At 42.0% G+C, this 16,138-nt stretch overlaps 2 protein-coding genes across 6 annotated transcripts in view; both read left to right on the plus strand.

Moving 5' to 3' along the window:
- Positions 1-11,463, plus strand: part of LOC122866610 (E3 ubiquitin-protein ligase HECW1) — a 107,861-nt gene extending 96,398 nt beyond the window's left edge. For all 5 annotated transcript variants that reach the window (XM_044176501.1, XM_044176504.1, XM_044176500.1 and 2 more), the window contains 5 exons: positions 1,235-1,364; positions 1,568-1,714; positions 2,078-2,192; positions 3,155-3,353; positions 5,774-11,463. In XM_044176501.1, the coding sequence (XP_044032436.1) occupies positions 1,235-1,364; positions 1,568-1,714; positions 2,078-2,192; positions 3,155-3,353; positions 5,774-5,885 (703 nt within the window). In that variant the 3' untranslated portion in view covers positions 5,886-11,463. The remainder of the gene's footprint in view (positions 1-1,234; positions 1,365-1,567; positions 1,715-2,077; positions 2,193-3,154; positions 3,354-5,773) is intronic.
- A 1,592-nt stretch (positions 11,464-13,055) lies between these two features.
- stk17a (serine/threonine kinase 17a) overlaps positions 13,056-16,138 on the plus strand; it is a 59,222-nt gene continuing 56,139 nt past the window's right edge. The window contains exon 1 of the mRNA XM_044176505.1: positions 13,056-13,578. Within this exon, the coding sequence (XP_044032440.1) occupies positions 13,397-13,578 (182 nt within the window). The 5' untranslated portion in view covers positions 13,056-13,396. The remainder of the gene's footprint in view (positions 13,579-16,138) is intronic.

A 16,138-nucleotide genomic window follows, 5' to 3' on the forward strand; every position in this document is an offset into this window, starting at 1 on the left:
TCATGTCTTGGTTATGATGGTGTCATGTCTTACGTGTTACCGAGCTGTGAAGTGGGAGGAGTTATTTCGGGCATCTCGGGTTCAAGAAGTAAAAGTTGAATTTATTTAATGCATAGAAAAGTCAAAAGGTAACTGACAGTCTGAGGCTTGGATGGACATGAAACTCTCCTGGATGAACCATCAGTAGAAAAGATGAACAACTGTGTTAGATATATCTGGTTCTTTGAAAAAAAGTCACAGGTACTAGTGATGAGAAGACCAGTTCTTTTAAGTAACACGGTTCATTTCCTTCAGCCGCCACTAGTGAACTGACTCATGAACGATTCTTTTGGTTTTGTATTTTTTAATGCAGAAACTCTCTCCAGCTAGGCGATGTGTGCGAGTGGCGAGTTCGCTACGTTCCACAATCTCTCTTAGCTTTTTTATTCTAATAAATAAACAACTCTGTTAAATGCCACAATCATATAAACACAAAGGAACACAGGAAAATAGCCGTCACGAACGTCCCTTTTGCGAATCTTTCAGTCCGAATCGGCTCCCAGGCCCGGCAGTTACTGCTCGCTTCCGACTCAGAGAGTTCCAACAATCCGACATCGAAGTCTGGCTCACTCTGTCTTCGGCTCAGGGGGTTTGTCCTCGTGAACGGCTCGTTCTTCGGCTCAGGGGGTTTGTCCTCGTGAACGGCTCGTTCTTCGGCTCAGGGGGTTTGTCCTCGTGAACGGCTCGTTCTTCGGCTCAGTGGGTGTGTGCTTTGTGATACTGGGTTAGCTCGCTGACTGAGAGTCTGTCGCTGAGCAGCAGCTCTCACTTGTTCTTCGGCTCAGGGGGTGTGTGGAGAACGAACAAGTTAACTTCCTAACTCGTTCCTCTTTAAGAGTCATTCAAAAATAACTATTCGTTTTTTGCGAATCTAACATTACTAACAGGTACGAGCCTGTGCACATAACATTTGAAGGAGAGAGGTAAACTACAAACCCCAAGAAGCATTTCGGTAAAAAACATCCAATCATGAAGCTTAAAATTAGGATGAATTCATCAACTACGGTACGAGTTGTTCATAAAGGGGTAACTTTATGGTCTGTGTCTTTCCTGTTTTCTGAGTTCTAAATATATATTCCCCTCCATTTCACTTATCTTCAGGAAAGTTGACATGAAAGTGCGTTAGCTAACTGATTAGCAGACTGGCACTGTGTAGTTGTGTGGCTTGTATGTGTGAGCTCTGTGTGTCTCTCAGGCCGACAGACCTGTCTGATCTGGAGTACCTGGATGAGGAGTTCCACCAGTCTCTGCAGTGGATGAAAGACAACGACATCACTGACATCCTGGACCTCACCTTCACCGTCAATGAGGAGGTCTTTGGCCAGGTCTGCATGTGTTGGTCACTGTGGATGACCACATCAGCTAGATATTTACAATCTTAACCACATGCATATGACCTGTTGTGTTCTTTGGGATATACATAGTATTGTTATACTATAATATACGTCTCTCCACAATGACAAGCTTTCAGTTTACTGCTTAGATGGCTTACATTGTCAGCTAGACCCAGCACTTCCTGTGTTGCCAGGTGACGGAGCGGGAGCTGAAGTCGGGTGGCTCCAACCTCCAGGTGACTGAGAAGAACAAGAAGGATTATATAGAGCGAATGGCCAAGTGGAGGGTGGAGAGAGGAGTGGTGCAGCAGACAGAGGCGCTGGTCAGAGGCTTCTATGAGGTAAACGATACCGTTTCAGTTCTCAGATGATACATAACACCATAAAATGATTTTAATAACATTATTAGAAGGTTAAGACTAGTTAGGAACACATTTTTTTCTCATTCATAAAAACACTAATAAGGTCATAGGTCTACTGTAGCCAGCTATAGGGAGTGACATTTTAAACAAAACCCAACAATAATAATCCTCAGGGAGACAATTTAACACCATGTCAACACCTCCAAGTAATTGCTGTGAAATATAAAGTAATTTAGTTCATTTAGACTGCAGCGTCCATACATGTGAATACATCATAATACACACATGCATGTACACATGAGTGCAGCCACACACACCTGGTGTTGTTTTTCTCCTCCCCAGGTGGTGGACTCCAGGCTGGTGTCTGTGTTCGATGCGCGGGAGTTGGAGCTGGTTATCGCCGGTACAGTAGAGATCGACCTCAGTGATTGGAGGAGCAACACAGAGTACAGAGGAGGTATGTGTGTGTGTGTGTAGAAAACCGTACCTCAAATCCTTATAGACCCCTTTTACACGTAGTATTAACATGCACATCTGTACATGGATATCATCTGGATCAGGAAAAACAGGTTATTAGATCTGCCTGACCACATCAGGGTGCAGTGTGACTCACTGTGTTTGAGGCTCAGGACGGTGTGAATGCATTCTGTATGGTCCGGCCATATTATTAGTTTAACATTTTGTGAAATACACTTATTTGTTTTTTCCCCAGAGTGAGATGAGAAGCTACCCCTCTCATTGTCTGTATGCTAAATACGAAGCTAGAGCCACTAAACGGCTGGTTAGCTTAGCTTAGCATAAAGACTACAAATATAAACGAAAGTGTAAAAATGACAAGTTGTGGTTTTACGGCGGATTATGTGCGGGACTTGGCCAGGAGCGTATTTCAAACGAATAATATTGCCTGACTGTACACCTGTAGAGACGCTGGACAGAGCCAGGCTAGCTGTGTCCCCCTGATTTCAGAAGCTAAGATAACTGGCTCTAACTTCACATTTACCGTACACACATGAGAGTGGTATCAGTCTGAACATCTCACCCCCAGCAAGAAAGCAAATTTCCCCAAATGTCAAGCAGCATCAGGTCTTTCCAGCTGGCGTGTTCCTCGTCTGACTGGATGTTTGTGTAGTGGGGGGAGCTTATCAGAGGTCAATAGTGGATGTGTTTTCTGGGATTAGCGTGAAAATGCTATATCAACCACTTAAAAAAACCTTTCCCTGTTTTTCAGCATGTTTTCTGCTATTTGCCTTGCAGTCAACATGCCAATATTGACCTTTTGAAGTTTCATTTAATTTAGTTTAAAAAATGTATTGCATACAGTATGCATTCATAATAGAGCTGGTCAATACTATACTTGTCTATGCAAAGCCTTTAACCTGAGTTTATTCTGATGTTAACTCCCTGACTCCCAATCCCTAGGTTACCATGATGGTCACATAGTGATGCGGTGGTTCTGGGCCGCCGTGGAGCGCTTCAACAATGAGCAGCGTCTCCGCCTGCTGCAGTTCGTCACTGGGACGTCCAGCGTGCCCTACGAAGGCTTCGCTGCGCTGCGGGGATCCAACGGCCTCCGCCGCTTCTGCATTGAGAAGTGGGGCAAAGTCACGTCACTACCCAGGTATCTAACCTTGTTTCCTATAAAGCCATGCTTCCAAACCTGCTCTCATTACTTTATTTCCTAAAGTCAAGCATGATCCGGACTGTTCTGTGTGTATGCATGACTCAGTCAGATCTGGACATCAGTAGATGATAATGACATTGCGGTGTCAGGTTACTGTGTTCATAGAAAAGACAGAAATAACTATGGCGGCGGTGTTGCAATTTATATTCAAAATCATACACCGGTTGTTGAGAGACGACCTCACGAATCCATTTATTGAGATGCTTTGGATGGAGATTCATTTACCTCATACCAGCCTCATAGACCAGCTAAAGCAGATGCTCATCATGTAGAGGAAAGGTGTTTAATGCTGCACAGGGCTTCTGATCGTGACACAAATCCATGTTTCAGGTGACTTCAGTATAGACTGGTTCCAACAAATCTGTTCATCGGACAGAAAACTGAGTGAAACTGCTAATATATGTAACTTATCTCAGATGATGAACTTGCCTACTCGGATGCATATTAACTGTTCAGAAACCTGTATTGGCCTCACCTTTACTTAAAAATGTTCAAGGATTGGGTTCAAAGTCTGTATCAGTTTCTGTTGGATTCAGTGAGCGAGACCGAGAGTTCTTCATCAGAGATCGTTGGGATTTTATGAGGGACATGAAGCGGGTGGGGCAGACTGTGCACAATTAACAATGTGGAAAAAGCACTTCAGTTATTTGTAGAATTGTTGCAAGGAAAGCTTCTTGGCTGGATGAAGAACAGAAAGTCTTAATGTCTCAGAGCGACAGACAAAAAGGTGGCAAATAAGTCTGGTGGTGCAGCTGATCCTAAGTCATGCTGTCTGGTGAGAAACCAACTAACTAAAATGAATTAGGAAAATAAAACAAGGTATTACCAAATAGGATAGGTGCCCTCTCAGCATTCTTCCTCTACTTAGTAACTTGATGGAGACACAGGTGTTTGATCAGGTTTCACTTTTTTTCTGTGAACAAACTTAACTCAGAAGTCCAACATGCCTATAAAGAGGGACAGTCTGCTGGTGCAGCCTGAATGCAGATGACCGATCAGTGGCTGAGAGATACAGACAGGGACACGGTGGTTGGCTGTCCTTGATTTCAGCGCTGCATTTGATTTAACAGACCATGAAATACTCTTAAAGAAACTTGCTGCTTATGGTTTGAATTTTTCTGCCCTTGATTGGATGGAAAGCCACCTGACTGGTAGAATGCAAAAGGTTCTTTAATTGTAGCTTCTCTGAAGCCAGAATGCTACAGTATGGTGTCTAAACATTTGGGGGTCATGCTTGATGAGCAACCATCACTTATAAGAAGGTGCTCCCCATGTCTCAGCCCCTGTTGCACCCTGCAGGTAATACAAGCCGTAGTATTGTCTCATCTGGATTACTGCTGCCAAAACAGTGCGGAACAGAGCAGCAGCATTAGCACTCTGCTGTTCAATAGGAGAAAGCATAGATCAAATGCATGCTGATCCCACAGCTGAAGGCTGAGAATAGGTTCAGATGCAGTTATTAACTTTGTTAAGAAAATATTTTTTGAAACAACCATATTGTTTGTATTCCAAAGTATTATTCTCTGGAAATACACACAGTTATTAAACGAGGGGTCGCACACTCCAACCAAAGACTAATGCTGTAAAAACCAGCCATGCAGAGCCATATCGCACTGGAACTGTTCGCCAGCTTTATATCTCAAGAATCTACAACCGAAGGTTTTAGGAAGAAGCTGAAGAGGTTCTTGAAGACAGGCCTGCAAAATAACCAAGTGAAAAAGTTTATTTATTTATCTTTTGTTGCAATATGGATGTTCAGATGAACTGAGATTATTATTGTTGTTTTGTTCTGCCTGTCGATCGACTCAAATTGTTCTTATTGTGTTAATGTTTTGTGTATGTATGATTTGGATGTAACTTTATTGTTTACTGTATGAAGTGCAAACATTTTTCACTATATGAATTTTATTTGAATGTGGACCCCAGAAGACTAATGGGGATCCCAGGAAATAACTTCCTGAAACTCCCACTTGTTACCTGGCGACCTCATGGTGAGGTATGTCCCAAAATGTCTAACTCTCCTTTAAGAGTCTTTTTGTGGCATGTCTTGTTTTTATGCAGCACTTTTCCTTTCTTGTCGGGAGACAATAAAAGCAACATAGAACTTTGGAAAATCTGGTGTTTAAATATATTAGGGAAATACTACATGTAGGTGTGATCAAATATTGAATGGATAAATCCCTTTTGAGTCCTCATTCCAGCTGCTTATACCAACGGTTTGCATTAATAAAAAATGTACATATTTGGACCTCCAGGACAGATGCATGTGTTGGTGTCTTTGATGAAAAAACCAAACTAATGACTCCATGACTCTGTCTAACAGTCCGCCTGTCTCTCTCGCTGTCTCTCTCTCTCAGAGCTCATACCTGCTTTAACCGCCTGGACCTGCCTCCATACCCGTCCTACACCATGCTGTATGAGAAAGTGCTGATCGCCGTGGAGGAAACCAGCACGTTCGGCCTGGAGTGAGACAGACAAATCAACACTGCGTCCCTCTCTGTGCAACACTGGCTGGGCTAAAATGCGAGAATAAAACGCGGCTCTCGTGCATTTAATACGTCATAAAGATACCTGGATTGTACTCAACAAAGTTTTTGGTCATGTGGATTTATATACATCACTGTTTTAGAGTCTCTCACTTAGCTGTGAGGATCTTTATGACAGCAGCACAGCAGGACTACGGTTATTTTTATATTAATCACTAAGACTGTAGAATATGAAACACAACAACTTTTTTTAAAAAATATTTATATATATATATATATATATATATATATATATGTATGTATACATATATATGTATGCATACCTAAAGAAAGGGTATGTAAAATGGAATCAAGATCATTTAAAGTTGCATGTAGCAAAATGCATCATCCACCCAATGGTAAAAATATTTACTATAATAGAAAATGCAACAGCAACAAGTAAAATGATAGCTCCACAATATCGATGAAACAAGAACTTTACATAAAATCTAAGACATTATTATGAAAGCTAAATACTTGAGAACTTGGTGGAATTTATCTTTAAATTTATCCTTACACCTGGGTTGAAAATTTGAATTCACAGAAAAGATTTAAGTGATAAAGTAATAAATGATCAAACCTACAGAATGCCCATATACTGCAAAACAAATGGAACGAATAGAATCTGAAAGAAAAATAAAAGAAATATAGACAGGTAGCTTGCAACACGTTCAAATCTTGACGTATACATTTGTACTTTTCTCTGAATTCAAACTTGAATGCGAATGATGTGTGAACATTCCAGCACACAAATTCTCAGGTGGCTTGTTGCTCTCATTCAGATAAATCTATAAATGTGGCTTTAAAGAAGTAATTCAAAGTATAATGCAGATTTAAAAAAGCTCATCAGATGGATGCAAAGTCTGATAGCCCTGATGCCAAAGCAAAAATCATGTCTGGTTTTTAATCTGGAGAGCCTACAAGGATCATTATGTATTTTGTCTGGACCATGGCGGGCCAGTAGCAACCTGCCTGAGGATCTGGTACATAAGGAATTAAAGAAATGCGATGTAGCCATTCAAGGCCTTAGTGGTGATGAGTAGAACCTTACAATCAAATCGAAAACTATAACCAATGTCAAGATGCTTAAATTGTATAGATGTTGTCTGTTTGCTCCAGTCAGATAATGTTTGTAGATAATTAAATGAGTCCAGGAAGAAAATCTGAACCCTGAGGAACTGAAGGACCACTGAAGTGATACGTCAATGTCAATAATGCTGTTACAATATTCCTCAGTAATGAGCAGAGACACAAGAGAGGTGTTAAAAGTCTTTTAGGAATTAGTCTGGCAAGGTCTGGCACACTGAAACTGGGGAAAGAGTAATATGGGAATACTTCATAAACAGTGGTCCTTTGGTCTAATTCAGGTACAGTACACTGACAGCAAATCCAGGTAAAGGGTGTAGTATACCCCCTTAAATAGGTGGCCCTAATGGGCCGAACAGCTACTACTGTACTTTTTCTAGTTCTGATACTCGAGAAGTATTGGTATCGTCCAGGAAGGCCTAGATCTGGACCTGCAGCTTCCCATTCCCTGTCTCCCTCTGGTTCAGTCCATGGTGAGGACAGCAGCTGGGCACAGACCTTTCATGTTCTCCTCTGAATGGACAGCAATGTTACTGACAAGAACTCCAACAGTCTCTCCAAACGTTCGTGCTCTGCAATGCTTTCAAAAGCAGAGATGATGTCACGTCTCCTCTGTCAAAGTAGCCATCAATTCCAACACAAGGGCTTCTGTGATTCCTTCTGCGGAGACTGAAGGTGACCGTGTCGGCCAAGCAAACTGCTAGTTCGTGTTTCCTTGACAACAAAGAAAGCGCATGTGGACACTGTCTCCAGCTGGCTAAAGGGGACTTTCTGTGAATCCTGTTGGCCAGAGTGGTGCTTCCTCTTTCAGCATCTCTGGTCCTGCTGTTTGAATGGGAGCTGCTCGTACTCTTATTCCAGTCCTCCACTGATGGACGTCCTCTCTCTGTGTACCATCACCATGGTGTTGCTCTTTGCACGGAGCAGGTACTCCAATATCTGAGCCTTTACTGTCTCAAAAAACGTGACTGGTGCAAAGCAGCATGTAGGTTTCCAAAGGCCTGGGATCATTGGATCGGCTCCCAGAACCAATCCGGCCCTTCTGGTATAAACTTGTGTACTGGGGCCCTTGGACAAACCAGTGTAATATATGCAATAGTTAAGACCTTTACTCCAATCTATTCCACAGTCTACCATGTTCTTTCAGACAATGATGACTGCAGTGTACCCTCAGCAGTACCAGCCCCTTGTCTACATCTCCAGTCCAGTACTGAAACTGTGCCTCAGTTAGTTACTGCCTCATATGTGGCCTGTGGCGTTGTGGCGCTTAGTGGTTAGTACTTGACATAAGGAAAGTCCTGAGTTCAGATATTTGCTTTGGTTCTTTATGAAAACAGTTTGCATGTTCTCCTAGTGTTCTTATGGGTTTCCTCTCGTGCTCCAAACACAAGTCAGGTTCATTGGAGACTCTGTTACCCCATTTACACTTAGCCACCTCATACATCTTGGGCAGGTAGCTGTCTGATATCGATGAAGCCAAGTATAAATGCAACCAAGAAGCATTAAAGCTGGATTCAAATCCAACAGATTTTAGCCAGATGTTGAAAAGGTATAAAAGCTTTCATCTCTCAAAGCTGCATACATTATCTTTACTCATACCTGGTTGGTCATTGCAACCGTTGAATTATCTGTATGGTTAAAGGGGAACTCCACTAATTTTACCCATCAAAGACTTTTTACAGGTGTTGGGGAGTTTTACTGCATATGTGAAAAAGTAGTATAAAGCCTTTTGTGTCTCCAGACGGAGCTGTGTGAAGTCTGATAAATGTCCTCAAGTGATGTCACTTGAGTCAGCGTCGGTTGGATCTGAAGACTACAGGTTAGAAAATGAAACAAATGTGTTGGTGTGGAGTTAGAAAGAAGTGAGGCTCCAGGCTACTAGCCTCACAACACACCCAAATCCTTGAATGAACTGTCGGCTGCCGAGTTGCATTTTGGGTAATGTAGGCGCCACATTTTGACAAGGAACAACAATGTGTGGAATAAAAAAGACGACATCTCTGGTTCTGCTGCATTGGTTTTGATACTTTTTTTTACACTGTACATCTTGAGTCTGACAATGTTATAGGAGTGTAATGTTCTTTTAAGAGAGCAGGGTTAGTGTGTGATGGCTTGCAAAATGTTTCTCTCATTTGTAGTCCATTCATGCGAGCTGTCCATGTATTTGTGTTAGTTGCAGAGTTGTTAGCTAGCTAGCTAAACTTAGTTTTTAGCTGAGGCTATTCCTCTCCTGGTGTTTTTTGACTGTCACAAAAACCTTCAGTTGGATTACCACCACCCTCTGGATCAGAATGGGTCCTACCTACATTTGCATCTAGTGCAAGAAAAGCAAGACGGTTGCATATAATGCATGTGGCTAAGTATAAATGAAAATGTATTAAATCACATCTAGAGTTTATCCAGATATGCGGCCCAGTATCCCCGGGACTTACGTCCGTATTAGATGATACAGTACCTCACAATTTACGTCCAGCGAGCTGGAAAGTAACGGTGTGGAGGTCGGGGTGGTGGATGGATGCTTAGTGCGTCAAACTTTCATGCAGGAGACCAGAGTTTGCGTCCCGTCACAGAGCTGCAATTAAGGTTTTTTTGCCCAGCTCTAACCACACCGTAACCGGAGTTTATTAGTCATGACGACAATCTTTCCCTAACCTTAATCATACTGTAGTTGAAATGCGCATATATTGTACAAAGCACAAAGATTTTTTTTCATTGTTGGCATTGGATGTAAAAAACGTTGTCATTGAACGTTATCTGGGGTTTCACAGAATCATCCAATATCGACATTCTTGTCTGGCATTGGGTTTAAGATATGAGACCCTTGAAATGCCAAGTGTAAATGGGGCCTAAATCACTGCGAGTTTAAAGGGTTTGTCAGTTGGCCCCAACAGAGATTGGCAACTTGTACACCTTCTTTCCCTGTCATTCACCCAAGGCATGCTGGGATGGGCTCCAGCCCCCCACCCCTGACTAAGCGGGCGGAGGAGCAGATAGATGCGACCTCTGAAGTGTTTAACACACGTCTGCATGTTTGTCAGCTGCGAGAACTTGGCCACAGCTGAACTTCTGACCGTCATTAACCATCAGCAGCCTGTCGGATTTCATGGAATGATCTGATACTATTTTCTTAAATAACGAAACTTCACTTTTTTATCATTTTCATTTGAAAGACTACTGAGATAAACATCTCAAATGATGTGCGATATTGCTTAAATGGTGCTTTATTTGCGGGCTAGCTACAGAAATGATCACAATGGGGTAGTGGGGCGCTAACAGAAATAGAGGATTTTCCTGTTTGATTCTTGCAGAGGTTCAGGCCACTACATATATGAAAATTTAAGCATGAATTTGATTAGAATCAGATCACTCTTCTGGTACTGGCTGCCAGATCATTAGTACTGCACTCATCCTTGGCAGTGGCGAGGCCTTATCCCCTCATCTCTACAGGCAGGAGGACGAGGCTGTGATTATGTTGCATCTTCCGTCTTTTTTTCTACAATCTTTTGTACTGTTATTTATACTGTATTGTATTTAGAAGTAAAGGGAAGTCCTGAAGCTTTCCTTGAATGTTTTGTTAGTTTGCAGTTTTTTGATGTTGTGATAAGAAGCATCAGTCGAAGAGTTTGCCTTCACTTTTGGAGCCTTTGTGTTTTGATATGTGTCTTTTCTATTATCTGTTAAGCTGGCTGGTTATCTGTCGCTCAGTGCAGAAAATGTGCTGCTCTGGTTTCTGTTTCCATTCGGCTTACAGTATTTCTCCTTTTCTGTTCACCACTTTCTCTGGCGGCATCATCAGTTTCATTATTAAGGTTCTGTCAATGTTTTCAGGAAATTCTTCCATGTCACAGATGTCTCACTATGTCATATATTTCATATCAACAAGTAATCTGTGCTTTGTGCAGTTTATGACAAAAGATGAGATAGAGAATAAGATAGAGATTTTTTTGTAATTTGTTGAAAATGTAAAGACTGTAGGGGCGTCTTGTTTTTATTGGGTTGATATGTTCATATGTGCTGGTATTTATTTTAAAAAGAATGGTTAAGAACACTCCCATAACACTGATATTCATCACAGCTATTATAGAAATATTTAAATAAGCTTTTTGAGAAGTAAAAAGTCATGGAATATCTCCAAATGGCGTACGGTGGTGGCAAATTGTAGCAGCTGTTTGGTATTTGTGTCTTTTCAAGATATTTATTTGTCTTTATTTTCTTTTTTTAAAGGGAATTTAACAAAGGGAATATGTGAATGACTTGATGGATGGTGGCATGGGAGCTGATACTGAAGCATGCATATTGTTTTGTTTTGTTTCGTAATAATGTTGAAAAGTACAGTTCTGATTGGTCTGAGAACGGGTTGCTAAATACTCACTGTGCTATCGCTCCACCACACAATACAGCTGTTTATGAATCTCAATAAAAAGGTCACTTTGTTACTTCGCTGCCATTGTGTGGATATATTGTACAGACAAATCAGATCTCAAGGTTCATTCTTGACCTTGGAAATAGCCGTTTGATTTTCTGATCACAAGGTAATTGAGCTGTCATCCACTGAACATGAACTTCCACTCTTCTTACTTTTGGGAGAAAGAAAAACATTTTGTCAAAAAAAAGTATGCATTGTTTTTTCTGGGGCTTTCAGCCACATTTTGTGGCCTTCATGAGCTGATGGCGTTTGCTCAGTTTCCACGGAGATGTGTATTCCCAGATCTCAGCAATTACTTTGGTGGGTACAATAATCAGAACTGACAGAAATGATGGCCAAAATTGTGAAAATGATACCCAAGTTGTAATAAACCATAATCTTTATGGTATTATCCTTTAAGAATAAAATATGAAGTCCAGCAGCCTTTGACTTAGTACTGACTGACTTGGCTACACACAGGTCGGACTGGGAATAAAAACTGGGCCGGGGTTTTTGACTTAGACCACCAGAACTCACCTGGAGATTCCCCACCACCCATACAGCCCATGTCACACTACAAGAGTTCTGTAGAAAATAGACCCTTGGTTTCTTAAATTAGCTATGATAATTTGTGAAACGATACATGAAACAGAAACCCCTGTAATGATGATAATACACTGTCAGGTCAGACTCTATAGTGATTTTATATCTGGTTTGTGAAGTTGTGAGGCAAACAAAATATTAGAAAGCCTTCTGATATAATACAGTCCACTACAACTCTGCCACAACCAAGTCAATTCTCAAAAACTACCAAATAGCTACTGTACATGGACAGGACCGACTATGAGACAGTTGGCCCCAGGGGCCCATTGCCAAAGGCCCCCCATCCCTCCTAAACAGAAACAAGACGCAAAAAAGACAAGGCAGAGTTGTTTGTAGTCATTTAGTGTTTCTCTTTGTGTCGTTTCGTTTCTCTGTGGAAAGACTTTACTGATCCCCGAGGGGAAACTCACAGCGGCTCAGTGTCCCCCAGCGCTCACAGGAACACAAGCACTGCTAAGATAAAGATAAATGAAGGACCAAAGTGGTTCTAGGGGTTGATGAGTATGTACGGTATAATACAATGTAATAATATAAGTAATAAGTAATAGTGCAATAATGAGTACTGCCAAGTTAAGTGTAGCTTGTTAAGATGATTATGAGACGGTGGACATTGCACAGCAGTAATAGAAGTATGAATAAATATCAGTAAATTAAACTGAAAAGTTTATTGCACAGCAGTATTAAACACAGAATATTGCACAATTATGTCAAGTATTGCAGTGATGTTAATGATCAATATCCAGTTTATTGATTTAGAGTCATATAGAGACTTAGAGGGAGGAGTTTGCCAACACTGAAAAAGTAACATTATGAAATAAAAGTGTCATAGGGAAAAATGCCTTCATAAAAATAAAAACGGAACTTTAAACATTTTGAAATAAAATGTTCTGTAATGTAAAAAATAACTCAAATAAAACTCTGTTATTATGAAAATAACAATTATAAAATAACATTTCATTGTAATGACTTGTTTTCATTATTTCACTATTAGTTACTATTTCATAATTACTCATTTAGTTATTTAATATTGAACATTTTGGGACTCCATAATTTTGAGCAGAAAGCGCTTCGCTCCACTATGGCTCCATCCAATTGGCCAGCCCGTCTGTCAATCAACACAAGCTCCCATGGTTACTGGAAGCGCAGCCCCGGTTCGGCGGCAGTGCGGAGCGAGCCGGGCACGAGCGTCTTCATCAACATGCGCCTGTCCGCGGCGTTCCCCGACACAATATTAAACTCTTGAGATTTTTCTGTCGCACGAAAGGTTTTTGAAGTTGTCGCTGTTTAATATCTGTGTGCTACTGTTTATAAAAGTTTTCATCTGGACTTCTGCTAACCAACCGCTCCAATTAAACGACGCCATGATCCCCGAACGTCCACGCGCCGGGGAGTCGAGAAGCCGAGCCCGCTTCCAGCACAGCCCGGCTGCCGGACCGAGCCGGGGCCGCAGCGTCAGCGGCTTGTTGTCCGAAATCAAAACCACCATCAGCAACGAGCCTTTCAGCGAGCACTACGCCGTCATCCCCGGGAGAGAGCTCGGCAGGTAAGACTGGCTGGCGGTGGAGCGGGGGTTCGCGAGGCGGGAACTTTGCCCTGAAGTTGGAAAAAAAGTGTTTAGTCGAGAGAACATGGAGCTGCCGGGCACACAATGCAGCAGCACCTTTGTGCCTCGCTATTTAGAGTAAATGCAGATCTTTTCAGCAACACAGCTAAGTCTGAGCAGACCTTCCAAACAAATGGTGTAACGCCTCTTTCTGTCACCTTACCAAGCTACTTTCAGAGCGCTCGTGCTGGCCGGAAGCGACGGACTGCTTTGACTGCTGCCGCGCAGAAATGCATCGGAACCACGGCAACATCAGTATCAGCAGCTGTTACTGTTACTCCTGCCGGCTGAGTACGGGGCTGGCGTGTTTTCTGGGGGGGTCAGTGTGACTGAATACAACTTATACATCAGAAGGCATCAGATCAAACACCGGATCCAGCTGTCTGTGTACCCTTGGAACTGCTAAGGTGTCACGTGATTTCTTAAAGGTTAATTAGCAGAGGAAATGCTAAGCTGAAATGGGATATAGCCCCCAACAAAGTCACAGGGCCAATCCCTTTTTGATTAGAATCTGCCTTTCCTCTGACTGATCACCGGCTCTGTGAGTGCTGACCAGGGAGCCGCAGAGATCAGAGCGGGAATCAAAGTTATTTCAGCCAACAGTCTCCTGTTATACAGCTGTGTTAGCTATGTATGTTTGAGTCTCAGAGGGCCAAAACAAAGGCTGTGTGTGTGTGTGTGTGTGTGTGTGGCTTTGCATCGCATGACCTGACATTGTGACTGGGACTAGCTGCCTCAGAGCAACATGAAAGGTTACCCTAATCTGCATGTTCTGCTCTGATCTGCAGCATAGTCGATAAGGGAGATTGTCGGCAGATAAGAAGATAAATTCACTTGTTGGAGTTGTGTGCACCAGGCGTTACACTGGATCCACGCGTTGTGTTGTTGTGTTGTTTGATGTAAGCAAGCTCATAGCGCTCTCCCTCTTTTACGTACATACATATTTAGATATAATATAATCCTGTTTTATTGCTCACTGGTAATTTCCAGACTTTCTTTCCATATTCTCAAATTTCATTCAGTGTTCTCAGACTTTCATGTACTTCCATATACCTATAGGTTTTTCATTTAGTATTCTATCATTTTGTTCAGCGGTGTGGATTCTGCAAATTTCAAGGTTTCAGATTTCGTGCATCAGCTTCCTTTCTTTGCACTGGTATCAGTCTGTGTCGGTGGAACTGGATTAAATGCTGCGGTGTAAATGGTCAGAGGCGTAGCAGGGCCGGTCATGAGGGCTACGGCCGAACAATACTGCGATTGCTATTTCAAATTTAAACTTATTTTTTTATTTTTTTTTTAGAAATTATACTACAGACCTCAGCCTGTTCAATAATGGTCGAATATAATCATGGCATTGAGAAGTTGTGTTATCTTTACTGGTCAGTGGTAAGAGCTGCATAGTTGGCCAACGTGCTGGTTAATCATGACAATGTTCTGATATTGGGCTGACTTCCCCTGATAATACAGCTGAAAGCTGTGCACTGTAGCAGCCTGAGCTAACATTAGTTTTACAGACTGCTTCACGGCATCCTGGAGGTCTCAGTGGAGAGCTTTAAAGGACAGGTTAGAGCCCTTAGATCAGCATGACACTCTCCTGGGCCTGGTCCTTCAAATGTGGCTTAACAAAGCCAAGAACTTCCACCTTCTCATCTCAGACCATCATCGCTCTAAGGAACAGAGGCATTTGTATCTGAAAATGACTTCATGTTGGGAGTTCAGCCTAAAAGGTACTGTTCACAATCCAGCTGATGTTAATAAGCTGCACTTGCAGGTTTGGGTTCCAGCACTTGTTGCTCTGACAGCTGCAGATTTTAAATCTAGCTTTGAAGAAGTGATAAAATCCAGACTTGGTCAAATCCTCAACCGTGGAATTAAGCGAACTCAGTTACGTACGAAGAACAGGGTTCTGGTTCATCAGTACAAACATAAACAGCTGCCTTAGAAAATATCTTTTGATTAAAAGGCAAAGGTACAAGCCCATGGACATAAAAACTCCTGAGAAACATCCAATTACCAGGCTTAAAATTTGGTTATGTGCGTCCCTAACGACGGGTGGAAGCTAAAGATTACAGTGCTGAGAGAACTGATTTACTAATTTACTTTTGGGGTCAGTTTTGGATGAATTATGGCGCCGTGTTTTGCTCACAAATTCCTGATTTGCACCTCTGACTGGCTTCTTCTCCATAGCAATGGAGGCCGAGGCTCATGGGTATTTAGAGCCGTCCGCCATGCCAAACTGACCAAACCCCCCGGATTTCTCAGAAACAAAGTAGAAATAATTAGAACAGGAGGCCATAACATAAATCTATTTGATTGTTATATCGACCGGGAGAGTCCCGTGTTTCTATGTTCAGTAACATTGAAGAGACAATAAAAAAATAGAAATGGGAATACAGAATAAGGAGCCAGCAGCCCCTCCCACTTTGCAACTCTTACTTTAATTTTTATAAACTACAGCTGAGCAATTAGCTGGCCACAGTTGTCATTTAGTCTGGTTAAA

Source organism: Siniperca chuatsi, linkage group LG19, assembly GCF_020085105.1.
Source record: "Siniperca chuatsi isolate FFG_IHB_CAS linkage group LG19, ASM2008510v1, whole genome shotgun sequence".
Lineage (NCBI taxonomy): Eukaryota > Metazoa > Chordata > Actinopteri > Centrarchiformes > Sinipercidae > Siniperca > Siniperca chuatsi.